Source organism: Telopea speciosissima, chromosome 3 (assembly GCF_018873765.1).
Source record: "Telopea speciosissima isolate NSW1024214 ecotype Mountain lineage chromosome 3, Tspe_v1, whole genome shotgun sequence".
Lineage (NCBI taxonomy): Eukaryota > Viridiplantae > Streptophyta > Magnoliopsida > Proteales > Proteaceae > Telopea > Telopea speciosissima.
In genome coordinates this window covers 45,771,064-45,792,368 of record NC_057918.1, presented here as the reverse complement: position 1 = coordinate 45,792,368, position 21,305 = coordinate 45,771,064, and the positions used below count along the sequence as shown (strand labels likewise).

General features: G+C 44.3%; 1 protein-coding gene across 1 annotated transcript; it reads left to right on the top strand.

Annotated features, from left to right (window-relative positions):
- Positions 1–2,067: 2,067 nt before the first annotated feature.
- LOC122656188 lies at positions 2,068–2,788 on the top strand. The gene is made up of 2 exons (XM_043850656.1): positions 2,068–2,263; positions 2,358–2,788. The coding sequence occupies exons 1-2, from the start codon at positions 2,155–2,157 to the stop codon at positions 2,762–2,764; spliced, it is 516 nt and encodes a 171-aa protein (XP_043706591.1). The 5' UTR covers positions 2,068–2,154; the 3' UTR covers positions 2,765–2,788.
- The last annotated feature ends 18,517 nt before the right edge of the window (positions 2,789–21,305 follow it).

Genomic DNA, 21,305 nt, shown 5'->3' with positions numbered 1-21,305 from the left:
ATCACGGGATAAGGATCGAGCCACGATCCCAGCGCAACACGGAATCGCACTCTACATGGACTCTTACCTTAATAAGAGTCCGACCCCGAAAATAACTCTCCACTCCGCTCTACGCGAGAGAACCTTCCGAAAGAAGGACTCCTACCATACTAGGACTCTTCCAACCGTCTCATCTCCTCCTCACTCTATAAATACCCAGGTATGGAGCACTATTCCTCATCTGACTTTTATTAGCAGTTACGCTGTTGCATTGAAGACCTGACTTGAGCATCGGAGAGTCCTAGGCCGGAGCCACACCGGCCCTCTTGTGCTCATTGCTTGGTTTTTGCAGGCTCATCCGCGGGCGAACCAAGCACCGGAGGTTTTCACACGCAGCAAGAATAAATGGAACATTTTGAAGTCTATGTGGCAAGCATGGTTGTATTTAAAAAGAAATACAAGCAGTTGGGGGTGGAACATTGATCTAGGAACCATTGATCCACCTAGTGATGAGCATTGGAAAGCTTTTGTAAAGGTAAATCCCTCACATAACAAATCAAATTTTAATTTCCTGTTTAGAATCTTAAATAATATTGGATACTTATTTTATGTCAAAATAAAATTGCAGAAACATCCCCAAGGAAAGCACTTTAAGAATGCCCCCTTGCAAAATGAAGAAGAATTATGTGAATTATTTCACAGTGTTGTTGCTGATGGGGTTGGTACAGTTTGCACTACTGACGAACGGTCACCAACAACACCGAAGGGGGTATCTGCTTCCAATAGTGTTGTAAACTTAGATCTTGATGACTCAAATGATGACGATGACCCAATTGTGTTGGCAAATATAAAGAAGAAGAGTGCTATGGGGTCATCTAAGAGATCAAAAAGTAGTGACAATCCCATTATGGGAGAAGCTATTAATAGAATGATTTCTCTGGAAGAGCAAAGAAGAGCAGATATGGCAGCTTTGTTAGAGATGAAAAAAACTTCTATCCAAGGAACAACTACCAACACAATTGAGATGGCTTATGAGATTCTGAACTCTATGAATGAGATTGAGCCAGGTACTATCAACCATGTTATGGCAATGGAGGTGCTTGAGGACCCAACCAAAAGATAATCCTTCATTTTGATGCATGAATCTTCTCGCTTACCATGGCTTCGTAGAGCAATTGAAAGGAAAGCAAGGGAGGGGTCTGGATCCTCTATTTAATACATGATAGATAATTCAGCTTATATGTTTGTGGACTTCCAAATATTTTGTAGTTTGTTTCTTGCAAGACTGATAATGTGTGTTAAAACCTTTTGTAGTTGCTTTTTTTAGACTATGTTAAAACTATGCGTGTCATGTTATGGCCATTTAATATTTTGAAAGTTGGACTAATATATGTATGTAGTTTGAATCTTCTAAGTTGAATTTATGTGTGTGATATTTTTTTTTTTCATTGTGAATCTTCTAAGTTGAATTTATGTGTTAATATGAGTTATTATGTATGATCAGTTGTTATGGATAGTGACGATGAAATATTTCTCAATGAGGAGGGCTCATTGGTGCCAATTATTTTGAGCTGTATACATCATCAATTGGAGCAAAAGAAGAGAATTGATGACGATAGTGATGATGATGAGATCACTTCCCAAATTACAAAACAACCAATGCACACATGCCAACTCACAGGTCATGCTTGGATATTTGAAATGCTAAACCCCAGTACACATCCAAGAAAGTTTCGAAGACTATTTCATATGTCAAGGGAGCATTTCACTAGGTTGGTATGTGCATTAAAAGAGAGAAGTTTAATGGCAAACACAAAGAACACCATGGTTGAGGAACAATTGTCAATGGCAATATTCGTGATGGCTCACAATGTTAGAAATGATGTTATCCAGGAATGTTTTCAACATTCAAGTGAAATAGTGAGTTGTTACTTCCATAATGTATTGGAAGCACTACAAGCATTTGCTAGGTAGATGGTACAACCACCCTCATTTGAGGAAACACCGCCTCACGACAAATCCAATCGAAAGTATTATCCATTTTTTGCCAATTGCATTGGAGCAATACATGGAACACACATAAGTGCATCGATTCCAATTACAAAACAAGTTCCATATAGGTCTGGTAGAAAAAATGAAGTTACCCAAAACGTATGTGTTGTATGTTCGTTTGATATGTGTTTCACTTGGGTTTGGGCTGGTTGGGAGGGAACAGCACATAACAATCGAATATTATGGGAAGCCATCAACGTTCCTCGTTTGAAATTTCCCCATCCACCACCAGGTAATAGTTCATATTTTTTATTTTGTAGCGTTATTAAATTGATTTTTATCTGGGTGGCCGCTTTGAATTCTAATTGTTAATCTTAATTTTGTAGGAAAATACTATCTTGTTGATTCTGGATACATCCATAATCCTGGCTATATGGCTCCTTTCAAGAATGTTCGATATCATCAACAAGATTTTAAATGTAGTCAACCACAAGGAGTAGAGGAGCTATTTAATTTTACACATTCATCATTAAGAACCGTTATTGAGAGATCATTTGGAGTCTTGAAGAAACGTTTTCCTATTTTAAAGATGATGCCCAAATATAGTTTCAAGACACAAGTATTGATTGTGATTGCTTGTGTGACCATACATAACTTTATCAGAAAGCAAATAGCATCGGATTGGCTTTTTGAAAAAGCAGAGAGGGGAGAGTTTGATGATGAACATAGTGATACTGATAGTGATGATGATGAGGTTGTGAATATTGCAAATGTGGTAGGTGGTGCGCAATAACAAAAATGGGAAGCATATCGAAAACAAATTGCAAATCGGATTAAGGAAGCCTATCAGGATTGATGATCAACAGATGTTTTTACTGTGTTATTTATTAATTTTTTCTTTATGGATTGATGATCAGCAAGTTAAGGAAGCCTGTAAGGACCTTTTGTAGTTCTTTTCTTGCAAGACTATTATGTATTTGTGGACTTTGAAATATTTTTTTTGTTGCTTTTTTCATGCACTCATTGGTATGACTGAAATGGCGTTTATATATTTTTGATCACTTTAACTATCGGTTGAACCTGCTTCGTGTTCCTGGGACAGCCCATCCATGTGTTGGGGTGCATTTCTGGGTCCTCCCAGTCGTCGGATGCCTCACTGAGCATCCAATCGATTGGGGAGGATCTGGATACATCCTTTTTTCCATACAAGTTTAAAAGTTATAAAAATCATTTTGCACATAGGTATACCAAACCTATTTCTGAGTACACAATCTATTATGTCTATTGGTTACCAAACGATTTTTATGTTTTGACCAAAAATGGTTTTCACAAATGATTTTTGATAAATAGGCAAAAATAAAAAATAAAAACTATACCAAAGATGGCCTTATTCTCCTCTATATATAAGACCCAAAACCCCATCAGAAATAGGGAAGGAAATCAGACACGATTCCTCCCCCTTCCCCTCTTTCCCCTTTTTTTTTCTTTCCTTTTTTTTTTTTTTTTTTTCTTCTTTCCTTTATTTTTTCCCTCCAGGATCCCTCAATGGATCTGCCCAGCGACTCAATTGGCTCTCGGGTCAAGCCCAAAATTTTGGGTCGCTACAGGGTGCATTTACATTTGTGATGAGCTGCGCTTCACGCTGTCAAGGGCCTTCTGGTCTTTTTACAACCCATTTAAAAAACTGACCCTAGAGAGAATCTGAGTTGTCCAATTCTTCTAATCTGACCAACGAATCAGATGCACTAGCTGAACAATAGCACCTTCATCCTAGGAATAGATGGATAATCTATTGGCCATACACCCCTCTGTTACTATTCCAGGCATTCGACATATTGCCTCAATGTAGATTTGATGCCAAGCCTGTGCGCCAAAGGCCATGCCCAACGACCACTAAAAAAATCCTCTATGCACATTCCAAGAGATCATTACCTATGTCTCTCACATCGATGCACACACAACACATGCTTCACATCTTGCTACACCTTACTCAGCTCCAGGCATGCTAACCAACATCAAGACACCTAGCCAAACTCTGTTCACTTGGGAGTTCGGCTGGCACCTCCAGCTTGAGAAATCCTGCCACCAACTACTACAACACCCACATAGATGTACCACGCAAATTCACACGCTAGTCAGCCACACACTATTGCACATTGCTGGACTCTGTTGCACAATGCCAGCTGCTGCACACACCATTGATGCAATCAATCTGTTGCACACACCACTGATGCAACCAATCTGTTGCACACCCAATCTACTACACACAGATATATGACAATATCAATATGCCATGCCTATGTTGCCAACAATGACAATATCAATCCCATGGGAACAACACATTTAGATAGATCCAGACCGACCCCATTAAATTAGACCCTAGTTGGAATAGGCTTAGAATCGGTTACAATACCCCCTGGTGTTGCATATAGATAAGGTACATTTTATCCAAAAACAACACTGGATGCCGTCTGATAAACCCAAGATTATACAAACCAATCATGAGCGGCCACATGTCCCGGTTCAAAGGAAAAGTCAGCTCAGACACAACCCACAGGCACGGCCTCCCCAGGCGCGGCCTCTTTGGGCGTGGCCTCCCACAGGCGCAGCCTCCACAGGCGTGGCCTCTCACAGGCATGGCCTCCATAGGTGGCCTCCCACGGGAGGGACCTCTCTTGGGAGCGACCTCCTCCCTAGGCACGGCCTCATCAAGTTCTATGTCAACGATATGGCTTGCCCAGACATCGTGGCACCTAGCCTATGATCCAGTCACCATTATAGACATATACCATCTCCAGGACTCTAGGCCACCACCTAGTAGTCACGTCGCCCAGACGGACTCAAACACCAAAGGTGCTATCACCACACGCAGGTGTCTATCTATCAAGGATCCCAACACTGCCAGGATACACTCTCCCGCAAGGAGACGGCCAACCAAGGAAGAGCCCCACTACCCAAGGTCTCTATCCACTACATGGATCGCTCGCCATCAAACTGGGACTCTCCACACCGCCATACTCTACTTTAAAGAGGAAGGTATTCTATTCCACCAACCCATCTTGAATTCTATTAATTCATCTGTTTCCTTAGAAAGATCTAACTTAGGCATCGGAGAGTCCTAGGCCAGAACCACACCGGTTCTCCGTTGTCACCCTTGTTCTTTTGCAGGTTACGGCACTTGAAGGACCACTGAATGATTTCCTGACAGAACAGATTGGCGCCATCTGTGGGAATGACGCTAGCCATCGTATCTACTAGCTTGTTTCCATAATTTTTCAACAACGGCACCGCGAGGCAAGAAAACCATTCCCTCCACCAACAATACTGCGAGGGAGGGGAACAGATCACCTCCTCCAGAGAGCTCACGTCGCCGAGCGACTGACCGTGTCTCTCAGGAGAGGGAGGTCCCTGAGAACCAACAAGTTGGGGGAGTCAACCCCAACCCTGAAGTAGCCATTGAAGCTGCCACCGCGGAGCCGATGCCTGATCCCAATGCACCAGCGACTATAGGCCAGATTAATGACCTGCAGCGACAGATCCTCCATGACCAGTAACTCTTCCGTGACTACTTAAGGCAACGTACAACATCCCACCGTCGCAGGATAAATCCTTGACAGGAGCAGAGCCCCAGGAGGTCACCTCCCAAGGGGAGATCCCTCCCAACATCCCAGGAGAACGACAGACCTCCCAGTATGGTCGGATTATGGGAGAACACCATCGCATATATCCTTGGTACCTAGTCTGGAAGGCTCAATAAGAAGATCGGTGTCCCAAGGTCGCCTAGGGGGGAGTTACGCACCAGGACGGAGCCAGTCCAACAGAGAAGAAAGCCCCTCACATTCACGTCAAGGTTCATCGCGACGTGACCCTTCACCATCTCGCCAATACTCAAGGCGGGAGGGGACTTCAAGGAGAGGACGCAAATGAGGCTGCAGTGAACGACCAGTCAGACGAGAGGGGCAAGCACGAGATGAAGAGCTAGATAAGAGACTGCGAGAGTTGGATGAGAAGCTGGAAGGGTTAAAGAAACAGACCAAGGGCGAGACACACTCAATACCTGGGCAACACCCATTCTCGACAGAGATCATGTCAGCCTCACTCCCATCCCGATTCAGGTTACCCACCTTTGAACTCTATAGTGGTACCACAGACCCTAATGACCACATCAACTACTTCAACAGGATGATGACCCTATACGGTGGATCGGTGTGGTCTCCTATCGAGCATTCCCTGCCTCTCTTAAGGGTGCAGCCACTTCATGGTTCTCCAGACTACGACCAAGGTCGATAAGTTCGTTCGCAAAGCTGTGCGAGCAACTCATCACCCGCTTCCAGAGCAATGTCAAGCAGAAGAAGACCACGGTCAACCTGTTGAATGTGATACAGAACCCTGGGGAGTGCCTCAGGGAGTACGTCAGCAGGTTCACCAAGGAATCCCTGGAGGTCCGAGACTTAGATGATCAGACCCAGCATGCAGCCCTGGCTGGGGGTATCACGGACCTTGACTGGATCAAGGACTTAGCACGTCATAAAACCAAGACCATGAAGGAGCTCCTGGAGAGATGTAATGAGTTTGCCAACATGGTCGAGATAGTACAAGCTTGGAAGAAGGCGATCGAAGCAAAGCCCCAGGATAACAAGAGGTCGACACCAGATGATCGCAAGGAAAGCAAGAGGTCGAGGACTGAGCGGCGATAGGAGAAGGGCGATCGCCCTTAGGTAGGACTGACCGTCGTCCAGAAAGGAGTGAGAGAGCAAGCAGCCCAGAGTTCATACCCCTGAACACCACTAGGTCTCAGACCCTTATGCAGATCCAGGATCGTGACCTACTCTGATGGCCATGACCTATGCTATCAGAGCTTGAGAAGCGCAATCCTAATAAGTATTGTCTCTTCCACAAGGACAACGGACATGATACAGAGGATTGCTACCAACTAAAGAGAGAGATAGAAAACCTTGTAAGAGCAGGGAGCTTAAACAAATACAAAAAAAGAAAGGCGTGACGGCTGTTTGGGCCAAGGAGACCGAGGTCGCGATCGAGAGAGAGAAGAACCAAGAAGGGAAGAAATGAGGGCGGATCGAGATAGAGATAGAGAGACCACACGAAAGAGAGGAGAGATACAGCAGAACCAAGTGGCACTAAGGGAGCCCCCATCCTCACCATTCTTGGAGGACCAGGGCAAGAGTCTACTAGAAAGGCCAAAGCCTATGCCAGGCTCATGAGAGTAACAAAGAAGCCAAGCAAGGTAGCAAAGACCGAGATGGTGATCTCCTTCTCGGATGCAAACCTGGAAGGGGTAAGCTTTCCCCATGAGGACGTCTTAGTAGTACAGGTAGAGATAGCCAATCGACCAGTGCATCGAGTATTGATAGATACTGGGGCATCAATGGATGTGCTCTCCTTGGAAGCCTACCACCAATTCAGATTCGGGGATGACCAACTCAAGCCAGAGCCCACCTACCTCCATGGGTTATCTGGCACCACTGCCTCCATCAGAGGTACTATAGAGCTACCCGTCACCTCTGGAGAACACCCTTGGCAAGTGACCATCATGGTGAACTTCATGGTCGTCAGATCCGTGGTATCATTCAATGGCCTCTTAGGGCGACCATCTTTGATAGCCCTTAGGGGTGTTGTGTCTCCACTCCATCTAAAGATGAAGTTCCCCACTGACCACGGAGTGGGCGAAGTCCGAGGTGATCAGAAGAAGGCCAGGGAATGTTATGCCGCCTTTGTGAAGAAGAACAACGGCAACACACGTGGGATGGCACTGTGTATAGAGAACTTGGTTAGCAACCAGAGAGATGAACTGACAGAGAAAAGAGGAAGGCTAGTGGAGGACCATGTCCCATGGCCACTCAGTAAGGATGATCCCTCTAAGGTCGTACACATCGGCTCGCTGCTGAATAATGAACAGAAAGAAGAACTGGGGTGCCTCCTCCAAAGCAACATGGATGTCTTCACATGGTCGACTGCCAACATGCCTGGCATACCCAGATCCATAGCAGAGCACAGGCTGCATATAGACCCTACCAGGAAGCCCATCCAACAGAAGCGGCAGAATTTCACCCTCGATCGACAGGCGGCCATCAAGGAGGAGGTGGAAAAGTTGAGTCAGGCAAGATTCATCAGAGAGGAGAAGTTCTCTACCTGGCTCGCGAACGTGGTCATAGTACCCAAGCCTAATGGGAAGTGGAGAATGTACGTTGACTACATTGACCTGAATAAAGCATGTCCAAAGGATGAGTACCCACTACCCAAGATTGATCTGCTGATCGGCACCACTGCCAAACATGAGATGTTGAGTTTCATGGACGCATAATCCGGTTATAACCAAATCCTCATGCATGAGGATGACGAATCTTACACCGCATTCTGAACGGACAACGAGAACTACTGCTACCGTGTCATGCCGTTTGGGCTGAAGAATGCAGGGGCCACCTACCAAAGGATGGTCAATAAAATGTTTGAGGGACAGATCGGGCACAACATGGAGGTGTACGCAGACGACATGCTCGTGAAAAGCGTCCAAGCCCACCAACACCTATCCGATCTGGAAGAGGCATTCACGGTACTGAGAAGGAACCAGATGAGACTAAACCCTGCAAAGTGTGCCTTCAGAGTAACGTCAGGGAAGTTCCTAGGGTTCATGGTCTCAGTACACGAAATCAAAGCCAACCCATCCAAGATCAAAGCCATCCAAGAGATGGCACCACCTCGAACGGTCAGAGAAGTACAGAGGCTGAATGGGAGGGTCACCGCCCTTTCAAGGTTCGGGTCACGGTCAGGAGACAAGTGCCTGCCATTCTTCAAGACATTGAAAAACCTCCGAAGTCCAAAAGACTTCGTGTGGACCGAGGACTGTCAAAAACCATTCGAAGAGCTGAAGGAATACCTGGAGAATCCACCACTGCTTGGGCTACCAGAACCAATGAAGAGCTATAGATCTACCTGGCTACAACCCCAGTCGCGGTGAGTGCGGTACTGTTGAAGGAAGAGGGTAAGATACAGAGACCCATCTATTATGTCAGTCATGTCCTAATTGACGCAGAGACCAGGTACACAAGGATCGAGATGGTAGCCTACGCTCTGGTGGTCACGGCTAGAAAGCTACGGCCATACTTCCAAGCCCATACTATCATAGTCCTCACCGACCTACCACTGAAGAAGGTACTGCACAAACCAAACATCTCTGGACGGTTGGTTGCCTGGGCAATAGAGTTAAGTGAACACGACATCAGGTTCCAGCCCAGGACGGCTGTTTGAGTTAAAATAATACCGCAAGCGTACGGGTCAATGGTAGCTACAGGTCGAACACGAGGAGATATACGTCACCCTATTTTACTCACTTTAAAGTAATGCAAAGTGAATAAACTTAAAGTGTTAAATTAAACTAATTAGACTAACAAATTAACACATCCTAACTCACAAGCATCTAACGATTTAAATTGACGTCCTAACACATATCCATCTAACCACAACCACATAAAAAAAATAAAAGAAATAGAGGGAGAAGAAGAAGAAGAAAGAGATGGAAGAAGAGAGAATGAGATAGAAGAGAGGGAGAATGAGTTTAAGAGTTTAGAGAGTAAAAACCTGGATACTTGAACAAACCTTGCATGGCTTCCTCTTCTAAATCTCCAAGTCCTGTCATCAACTTAGGAACTTAGACTAGAAAGCTTGAAACTAAACTAGAATTATTACAACCATATTGAAGACATAAAATTAAAGCATGAATCAAAAGCATTACAACCATGGAATTGAAAGCATGAAATCAAACTAAAACTTAGAAAGCCAAAAACTAGAAGAAGAGAGGAAGAAATTTCACTAATTAATTGAACTAAAAACTGATTTAAAACTAACTTAAAAACTAAACTAGAACTAACTTATTACAACCCAAAGGGCAAGGGGTATTTATAGGGGGAAGGGAGAAGGGAGAAGAGAGAAGAGGGAAGTGGTAGGAGAAATATTCCATAAGAAAAGAGAATATTCTCTTCTCTTTCCTCCTTTACATTGCCTTGCATCTCAAAAAAAAAAAAAAAATAGAAAGAGGGAGAGAAAAGAATCCTAGATGCATAAACCTTCTATTTATTAAAAAGTAACTTTCTAATTCTAACTTGTGCTTCCTTTTCTTTGTAGGTGTCTTCTCCAAGCAATGAGATCAAGGCATCTTTGATTTTTCAACCTTCCATAGATGAGAGAATATTTTCCAAATTAAATCTATCCATAGTCAAATCCCAAAAGTGCCTTTGGAAAGTTGGAGGAGAGAGAGAGAGCAAGGGTGATGACTAGGATTCCACTCACAATTAATGAAATATCAAATCTGTCCTTCAAAAAACGTGGAGCATGGGATGCTCATATGGGCCTCACTTTTGTATTTCTTACGAAAAATCACCCAAAATAGACCCAAATTTCGTCCAATTTGTAATTCGGGAGCCCAAGATATCTCAAGTTGAAGTTGGACTGCTCCAGAGCCTTCCAAATAGAATCTTTCGGCTAACAGAAAGATAAATTTTGATAATTGTGCTAAGACCCCTAGAATTCAAACTTCTGCTTTACTTTGTCCCTGACTGACTGTCAATAATTATAAATAAACCCCTATCCACGAAAATGGTCGTAACTTCTTCGTTTCAACTCGGAATCAAGTGTCGTTTGAACTGTTGCGAAGCTGACTCGATGGCTACGCATCCATACTATTAACATCTCAAAATTATGCTAAAGGACCCACTATAATCACATTCAAATTTGATTGATTGACGTGATTCTTTCAGTGCTCAATCCAAACTCGATTTTCTCGACTCCTGGGCTCTTTCGGCTATTCTTAGCATCTTTTGCTCTATTTTCGTAAGAATTCACCTAAAACCTGAAAAGCACAAGAAAGCACCGAAGTAACTCTGTCCAATGTGGTAAAATATATGATTTATGCCTAAAGATTTCACACATAAGTGTGCTCATCAGATTCCCCCACACTAGAACGTTATTTGTCCTCAAGTAAAGCAAAAGAAAAACTAATCTAGAATGCAAAAAATCCTAACTCACTTTCGTAGGAATCACGGTTGCACTTAGCATGTGCAACAAGCCTTTAAACCCCTAGGTTACCCTTAGTGGACTAGTTTTATCCCGTGGGTGTTTGCAGTGAATATACACCCAAAATTCAATTGTAAATGAATGCTGTAAATTTTAATCATGGCATAAGTAGGACAGTGTACACAATCTCAAAAAGTGCTCAACTAAAGATCAAGGAGCCAAAGGTCCCCCTACACTTGAACTTTATCACTCCACATTAATTCAAGTAACAAGCATGCATCAAGATTAAGGGATCTCCTCATATTTTCTGAACACTACTCACCTTCAGGTAGACCACTCATAATATCAATGGAACCAAAGACTTAGGCTTTGAGTATTTTTTACCACACTTTCTTTTCAGGCATTAAGACAAAAGCTTTTTTTCTTTCTCAACAACAAACTCTATTTCTACTCCACTACTATTCTCTGAATGACATGGTGGAGCATACACTAGACACCCAAATACTTGGTAGCTTCGCTTTTCGCATATATCTATAAAGACTTTGAGACATTGATGCAAGAGTTTTTTGAGTTTCCTTCCAAGGAATTTTGATCAAGTCACCTTGCTTTATGAGGCACAGTGTCATGTCTAGTCCCAAGGAATTCCACTTTTTTTTCTGTTTCTTTCTTTTTTTCTTTCACCTTTTTTTTTTCTTTCATTCACTTCCATGCCTTGCCTTGCCACAAACAAATTGGTCTCAACTACTAGCCAAAAAATCAAAGGGTCCATAAAACACATAGAGGAATCTAGCCATCAAATGAAATAATGCTCATATTTTCCAATTCAATCCCTCTCACCAGATATAAACCAATTACCGTCCTCGAAAAGGGATTTTTTTATTATTTCGCATGCTAGGGCACCTAATTCCCTCTCTCTCTCTCTCGCTTCGCAATCAAAGAAATGTATGCACAAAACCAAACTACCGTCACAATCAAAATTTACCAAATAAGCAAGTTCACACACCCCCCCACACTTAAGTCATGCAATGTCCTCAATGCATGCATAAAAGAAAGAATAAGGACAAGGGAGGAGATGAGGGGGCTTACCAGATATAATCAAAAAGAGGATCATGAAGAGTCATAAGCTCTACAACAAGTACTTGGGGCATCAAAAGAAATCTCAATCCATGGCTGGCAAATGTAGAAAGGGCTTCAAAACCAGAAAATACTCGACCATGAATTTTAGTAAAGCGAGAAATAATATAGAAGTTAAGCACAACTGAGAAATATCCAATAGAAAAATCTGTCCTCATGGGACAGTGGAAAATGAAGGCATTAAAACTCATGCCATAAATCCTCCCCTTCTCTCCCGTTTGCAATGTAGAACACATGTCATGTTTAAAAAAACCAACCAAAAATGGATCACAGTAAGCATAAAAAATATCATGAATGTCAATAACCTCATCAAAATAATCATAAAAAATGGGAGGTTTACTCAAATCAATCCTAGCAATACAACTATCCGCCCTTTGCATAACTTGGTTTTTCAAATAAGGATCGCGATAAAATACTTGAAGAGCATCAGGACTAACATTGTCCTCCTCAATAAAATCATTAAACCTAGGAGGTTTGGGCAAATCAATATGTGGGACAATGGAATCCTCAAAATGACAATTATCTGGGTTTTCCAAAGAGAGAGGGGGAGATCGAATTTCCAGGGTTTCTATGCTATCATAAAAATTTGATTCTAAATCAGTGGAAACACTAGGCTCACTAAGATCAGAAATTTCAGACAAAAGTTGGACGTCCCTAGGTAGCTCATCAAACTCCGCTTCACTTACATATTTAGGAGACTCAATCTCAACAAATAAATCATCATGAAAATCATCATGTTGGGGTTGACTCTCGTTAACCTCAAACTCGAGTGGTGGACTTTCAACATCATTAAACTGGGGATGGGGTGGTTCATTCGGAATAGGAATCTGGTAACATAGACTTGGTTTAGGCTAACTAGGTAATGTACCCATTTCCTCCTCCTGTAACATGGTGATCAGTTGAGAGAGTTGCTTCTCCATTCTATTCATAATCCTTTCTAGCTCATTCATTCTTGTGGAATGCATTAGAGGGTTGGGCATTGGAGGATCAAACTGACCATGACATTGGATATTGGGTGGTTCAGCTTAGTTATTCCATTGATCCCACGAGAAATCGGGATGATCACTCCACCCCTGGTTGTAATTGTCAAAAGAATTGTACTGAAATAGAGGACTCATATTCTCATCACCAAAGCTACCCCCATAAAGATTAGGCCATCCTTCCATAACATGGATAGCCTGGGGATTTGACCAATCAAAATTTCTCAAAAGCCCATAGTTGGGTTGGGGTGCAAAATTGTACTGGGGTGGTGCAAAATTGTTCTCTATCTCATTACTTTTGGCTTCCCCAGCCTGTTTAAACATTTCCCCAAAGTCATGGTTACCTTAGCATAGTTCCATCTTTCCCCCAAAGTCATATGTGGAAGTGTATCTCCCATTATTCTAAACTAATCACCTATCCCAAATTAAGGTCTCCCTTGTTTTTTTTTTTTTTTTTTTTTTTTTGATTTAAAGAAAAAATAAAAGGACTAGAAAAAATCACTAAAAACACAAGCGCTCACTATGTTGCTTTCTTGTTATCAAAAGTGGTCACCTCCAAAGATAAGTCACATGCCAATCCACCCAACCAAGTCAAGATGTAGCGTCATAGGTAACTTAATCCTATGAGGGACACCAAAAGAGGTTGGGTTTGAACATATAAAAAACTTTAGATTGAGTACACACTCTTGAAACAAAAAAGAAACAAGATGAGGTTTTCAAAAACTTTTTTTTTTTTCGAAATAGAAGAGGGGAAAGAGAAGAAATTAAAGCACTTCGAACTATTAAAAAAAATCAGAAAAATAAAATGGACAATAATCTCCTCGACAACGGTGCCAAAAACTTGTTTGAGTTAAAATAATACCGCAAGCGTACGGGTCAATCGTAACTAAGGGTCGAACACAAGGAGATATACGCCACCCTATTTTACTCACTTTAAAGTAATGCAAAGTGAACCAACTTAAAGTGTTAAATTAAACTAATTAAACTAGCAAATTAACACATCCTAACTCACAAGCATCTAACGAATTAAATTGACGTCCTAACACATATCCATCTAACCACAACCACATAAAAAAAATAAAAGAAATAGAGGGAGTAGAAGAAGAAGAATGAGATGGACGAAGAGAGGGAGAATGAGTTTAAGAGTTTAGAGAGTAAAAACCTGGATACTTGAGTAAACCTTGCATGGCTTCCTCTTCTAAATCTCCAAGTCTTGCCATTAACTTAGGAACTTAGACTAGAAAGCTTGAAACTAAACTAGAATTATTACAACCATATTGAAGACATAAAATTAAAGAATGAATCAAAAGCATTACAACCATGGAATTGAAAGCATGAAATCAAATTAGAACTTAGAAAGCCAAAAACTAGAAGAAGAGAGAAAGAAATTTCCCTAATTAATTGAATAAAAAACTGATTTAAAACTAAACAAAAACTAACTTAAAAACTGAACTAGAACTAACTTATTCCAACCCAAAGGGCAAGGGGTATTTATAGGGGGAAGGGAGAAGAGAGAAGAGGGAAGTGGTAGGAAAAATATTCCCTAAGAAAAGAGAATAATCTCTTCTCCTTCTTCCTTTACATTGCCTTGAATCCCAAGAAAAAAGAAAAAAATAGAAAGATGGAGAGAAAAGAATCCCAGATACATAAACCTTCTATTTATTAAAAAGTAACTTTCTAATTCTAACTTGTGCTTCCTTTTCTTTGTAGGTGTCTTCTCCAAGCTATGAGATCAAGGCATCTTTGACTTTTCAACCTTCCATAGATGAGAGAAAGATAACTTTTGATAATTGCACTAAGGCTCCTAGAATCCAAACTTCTGCTTTATTTTATCCTCGACCGACTGTTAATAATTACAAATAAACCCCTATCCACGGAAATGGCCTTAACTTCTTCGTTTCAACTCGCAATCAAGTGCCGTTTGAACCGTTGCGAAGCTGACTCGATGGGCTACTTATCCATACCATTAACACCTCAAAATTATGCTAAGGGACCCACTGTAATCACATTCAAATTTGATTGATTGGCGTGATTCTTTCAGTGCTCAATCCAAACTTGATTTTCTTGACTCCTGGGCGCTTCCGGCTATTCTTAGCATCTTTTACTCCATTTTCACAAAAATTCACCTAAAACCTGAAAAGCACAAGAAAGCACCGAAGTAACTCTGTCCAATGTGGTAAAATGTATGCTTTATGCCCTAAGATTTCACACATAAATGTGCTCATCAACGGCCATTAAAGGCCAACCCTTGGGAGACTTCGTTGCTGAATGCACTCTACCTGAGATCGAGCCAGATGCAGAGGAACCAGACGAACATGATTGAGGATCATGGGAGATGTACGTGGATGGTTCGAGTAACACCACAGGAAGCGGGGCTGGCTTCATACTCACCAGCCCCGAAGGATTTTGAATCCAATATGCTCTCCGTTTCACCTTCCCAGCATCTAACAACGAAGCAGAGTACGAAGCACTACTGGCTGGACTCCGGGTGGCCAAAGCCATTCAAGTCACACACCTATCTATCCAGAGTGACTCCCAGCTAGTGGTGAATCAGGTGAATGGAGAGTATGAGGTGAAGGTCAAGCAAATGGCATCATATCTAGCACGTGCTTGGGAATTGATCGGGGTTCATGAAGTTCGAGATGGTTTGAGTTCCCAGGATCGAGAATCATCGTCGACGCCCTATCCAGGCTAGCCAATGATGAGCTCCGCAACCTAGCCAGTGCCGTCTACGTCGAGATACTTAGGGGTGTCAATCAATCGATCTCGGTCGGGCCTAGCCGGGCCTCACCAATTTTATAGGCTGCACCGTGTCAAACCATTTAGGCATTCGGGCTTGCCTTGGGTGGGCATGGTACGGTTTCATTTTGGTCGGTCGATGTTCGATATTTAAACGGGGCAGCCTGATTCGGGCTAAACGGGCCTAAACCGGGTCTAAAATGGGCTAATGAGCCGTTTAACTCTAAACGGTCTCTAAACAGTGTGGGCTTACTAATTGACATGCAACCAGAATTTTAAGTTCAAACCATCACACCGTTGGGCACTCACTATACACCTCAACTCAAAATCAAATAAAACTTATCCCAACTAAAATAGCAGCAGAACACCGAATAGAAGCACATCTAATAAAGTAAGTAGAAGGAAAAATAATAGCAGCACCACACCGAAAAGAAACACTTCTAACAAACTAACTACGGGGTAATAAAAAAATAGCAACACAACACCAAATAGAAGCACATCTAACAAAGTAAGATCTAAAAACTAAAATTAAGCCTCATCTCACCTACGTTAAGTATATCTAAATCTAACCAATAAATGTCAAAAACCAACAAAAAAACAAACAAAAAAAAGGAAATTTGGAGGGAAGGGGAGGGGAAGTTTATAAGTTAAAGGGTCGGGCTGGGTCGGGCTACAACAGGGCGGTCTAGGTCAGGCCTAGAATTGGTCGGTCCGGTCGGGCGCCCAATGGGCTAGGACCCCACACCGAGACCGCCGGATTACTAAATGTGTCAGGCTTAAGCCCGACATGTTTAGTAATCGGACCGGGCCAAGCTGGGCTTTAACGAGGCGGGCTCGATCGGGCCTGGCAGGCCGGGCCTAGAATTGACACCCCTAGAGATACTACATGAGCCAACATACTAGGAAAAGCAGGTCAATGAAATTGAAGAGGGGCTTAGTTGGATGGACCCTATGCTAAACTACCTACAAAATGACGCCTTACCAGAAGACAAGGTCGAAGCAAGAAAGATAAGAATGAGAGCTGCGAAGTACACCGTCCTAGATGGAGTACTATACAAGAGGGGAGCCACAACACCACTTCTTCGGTGCCTAGGACCCAAGGGAGCCCAGTATGCCCTGGCAGAGGTCCATGAGGGGATTTGCGGAAGCCACATGGGAGGAAGAGCTCTAGCCTACAAAATCCTCCGCCAGGGGCTCTACTGGCCACAAATGCAAGAGGAAGCAATACAGTACGTCAAGGCTTGCGAACAATGTCAATTATTCGCCCCAGTACCCCATCTACTGGCCACCAAGCTGACATCGATCCTCAATCCCATTTCCTTTGCCATGTGGGGGGTAGACATCTTAGGCGACTTCACAGCAGCATCAGGCAACTGCAAATACTTGGTGGTCGCCATCGACTACTTCACCAAATGGATAGAAGCCAAGCCATTAGCCAAAATCACAGAGAATGAAATGGAGAAGTTTGTTCAGAACGACGTCATCTACAGGTTTGGTGTACCAAGAATAATAGTGTCAGACAATGGGAAGGAGTTCAATAACCCCAAGTTCAGAGCCTTCTGCCAAACTTACAACATTGACTATCGGCTTGTGTAAGTAGCCTACCCACAGGCTAATGGTCAAGTGGAGGTGACAAACAGAACACTAATAGACGGAATCAAGAAAAGGCTAGAAGGAACAAAAGGGAAGTGGGTCGAGGAACTACTAAGCATTCTGTGGGCATACCGCACCACAGTGAGGACGCCCACAGGAGAAAGCCCATTCCGCCTAGCGAATGGCATAGAGGCACTGGCACCAGTAGAGGTCCTCGTCATGTCCCACAGAGTACTGCACTTTAATGAATGCACATATGCCAATGGACTACAAGCAAACCTGGACTTCATAGATGAGGTCCGTGAGAAGGCACTCCTAAGGAACGTGGCATATCAGTAGTGAACAGCCAAGTACTACAATGCCAGAGTAAGAGAAAAGTTATTCCACCAGGGGGACCTAGTCCTAAGGAGAGCAAGTGCATCGCAGCCATGGAAGGAAGGGAAGTTGTCGGTAAATTGGGAAGGACCATACATAATTTCCAAGCAGATATGCCCAAGAACCTACTACTTGATAACTCTAAGGGGTAAGAAGGTAGACCATACCTGGAACTCAGAACACCTGAAGAAGTACTACCAGTAAGAGCAGCAGTAGTAGCAAAGTCACCAGTAGTAACAGTAGTAGTAGTAGTAGTAGTAGCAGTAGCATAGTCAGATGTAAGCCGTGATACACAGTAGATTACATTATAGTTTTCAAGGATAATTTGAAAAAATTGAAGTAAATAGTTGATTCCGGATATACTCCTCTACTTCTACTACTTAATCGAATCACTTCTACCACACCAAGGTGTAATGCCACCGAGGTCCGTAGACTACCAAGGCGCAATGCCATTGAGGTCCGTAGACCACCAAGGCGCAATGCCACCGAGGTCCGTAGACCACCAAGACGTGATGCCACCAAGGTCCATAGACCACCAAGGCGTAATGCCATCAATGTCCATAGACCACCAAGGAGCAATGCCACCGAGGTCCGTAGACCACTGAGGGGCAATGCCACCAAGGTCCATAGACCACCAAGGCACAATGCCACCGAGGTCTGTAGACCACCGAGGCGCAATGCCACCAAGGTCCGTAGCCCACCAAGGTACAATGCCACCGAGGTCAGTAGACCACCAAGGCGCAATGCCACCGAGATCTGTAGACCGCCAAGGCGCACTGCCACCGAGGTTCGTAGACCACCAAGGCGCAATGCCACCGAGGTTCGTAGACCACTGAGGCGCAATGCCACCAAGGTTCGGGAACCATTAAAGAAACAAGTCATCAAGTTTAAACAACCACTGAAGGCGATAGACCATACACACGTCAATCATAAAGAACATTACGACGAAGAAGATAAGAAGTTAACTACTCATAACAAAAGAAGAGGATCACAGTAATCACATAGTTTAGAATTCACAAGTCCAACAGGCCACATACACAAAAAGTCAAGAAACCTCCGCTGGAGGAGAAGCCATCTCTGCCTCAGGAGGGGGTGTTGCACCCTCCTCCACAGGAGCAGTACCCTCATCAGGTTGGGCGACGCCCTCCTCGGGGACCACAGTGCTCTCCCCCACCGGGACATCAGTGGTCACAGCAGCGATTGAGGTCAGCGCCGCTCAGCCATCCTCGTCACTCGAACGGCGGCCTCCTTTCGGGCAACTCGGTGCTCCTGGAGCTCTCCATACTGTGCAGCTTGCGAGCCTGTTGGATCTCCTGGAACGCCTTCTACTCGAGACGGAGTACCGCCTCAGTAGTGCAGTGTTGAACCTATGAACAACAAGAACATCAGAAGCCCACCACATAATGACATTGAAAATAAAAAAAGGAAGAAGTATGACTCACTGAAGCCATGTCCTAATAAAGAGCATGCACCAGAACCGAGTCACTCATCCCCTACAGGGCCGAACGCTCAACTTGAAGCCTCCCTAGGTCCAACCACTCTCTGGGTACACCCATGCTAGTCAAGACCGCACCCTCTTGAAGCTCCCAAGGAAGCACCAAAGTAGAAGGAGTCGGCGGGCCGGCAGCAGATGGAGGCAGCGGATCAGTAGAAGTATCAGTAGAAGAGGAAGCCACCCCCTGCGCGGCAGCAGGAGGGCGAGTAGAAGACCTCGAGGCCCCAGCAGCAGGTTTCGGCCTTGGAAGGATAACTCGCAGACCACTCCTCCTGCTACTGGGTGGATCAGGATCCCCTTTTCTCTTGACACCAGCAGAGGAAGGTCTAGAGGTCGTGGGAGCACTCCCACCAGAAGATGAACCGCCCTGAGCGGCTCTCTTCTGCAGGTTGGCACGGAAGACGTTGATGTCCGATCGAAGGTCCACTACATAGCAACATCCAACAATAGATAAAGTCAACAGCCAATACACTAAGAGAATAATACAAGCATAAAGAACAAGTGCAGGAGACAATAGTCTTACCAGGACTCAGCTTCCAAAGAAATAGGGAGGCCTCTGAGTCCAGCTCCTGGACGTTGAATGGATCATGTCCCAGACATCGCTTGAGGGAGTCGCCCTCAGAATCACTCAACTCAAGGCTGTGATTGACCCTCTTGAGGTCGATAACCTCCCAAGTAGTCCGCAGTGAACATCGGGGGATCGTAGCAAAAAAGAAGCGATCCCTCCAATACTTCACTGAACTAGTGATCCCCTCGAGGAGCTCCAAAGTGGCATAGGGTCCCTTGAGGATGTGACGAGCGAAGTGATCCACCATCCCCCTTCTTCAACAGGTAAAAATACGAGAACAGGGGGAACAGCGGCAGCACGCCCCATGAGGGCAAAGTACACATAAAAGCCCAAAATAACCCTCCAATAATTGGGCAATACCTGCCCAGGGGTGAGGTGCCAGTGCTCTAACACTAACTCGACAAAACGAGGAATAGGAAAGCAAAGACCCTGGGAGAAGAAAATGCGGTAGAGACAGATCTCATACGCTCGGTGAGAGAAGGCATAATCGTTGGGTCCGAGAATACGAAGCATGACATCCGAAGGAATATGGTACTCCTGGCGAAGGGAGACCAAATCTGAAGGGGTCAGGATATTGGCAACATGACCCGACCTACTAGCAGGGCCAACAGCTGTAGGCGCCGCCCCAGAAGACCTAGGACCTCTACCAAGGCTAGGGGCACTGGAAGGTCCCACTTCCCCATCACTAGCATTAGGGAAAGGCATTGAAGATGGGGTACCCACAGGGGAAGGCGACCCCGAGGAAGGCTCCTCCGAGGATCCAACCACGACCATGGTAGGAACAGAGTCACTAGAAGACGACATGAATAACAATAGGGTAGATTACTTACTCGGAGAGTGATCTCCCCCAAAGGCAAGTGGCTGATGCAAGAAGGAAGAAGGCAAGCTGCAACGGTTAACCAACAAATCCATGAGAGAGATGAAAAAAAAAAATTCACCTCAAATGGATAACAGGGCGCGACCTCGAGTAGGCGCGACCTCTAATGGGCGTGACCTCAAATGGGTGCCTCCCATAGGCGTGGCCTCCACAAGACCACGGGTACGGCCCTCAATAATGCAACCCAGGCATGACCTCCAACACAACACAGCCCTGGGCGCGATCTCAAATCCCAGGCGCAACCTCGAGCAGGGGAACAGGCGCGGCCCCGGGTGCGGCCTCTGGTGTAGACACAAAGCGGGCATGACCCCTAACGTGGATGCAGACGGGTGCGACCTTGGGCACCACCAAAACACGGACCCAGACTAAATGGGTAGGTACAGATTTGGATGGGGCGCGACCTCGAACAGATGCAAACGAGGAGCGTAAACACGACGGGTGCGACAAGTAAGCACCAAGCCAAGGCCAAGAGCCAAGGAAGGATAAGAAAGACAACAAGGAGTCACACTACCCTATGTTGCTTAAAGACAAACACTTGGTGGGCAC

What these genes read in the sequence shown, in the direction of transcription:
- LOC122656188 (XM_043850656.1), top strand. Translation starts at nt 2,155, where the DNA reads ATGTGTTTCACTTGGGTTTGGGCTGGTTGGGAGGGAACAGCACATAAC. An exon ending in ATTTCCCCATCCACCACCAG is followed by an intron (nt 2,264 to 2,357) that starts GTAATAGTTCAT and finishes TTAATTTTGTAG; the next exon opens with GAAAATACTATCTTGTTGAT.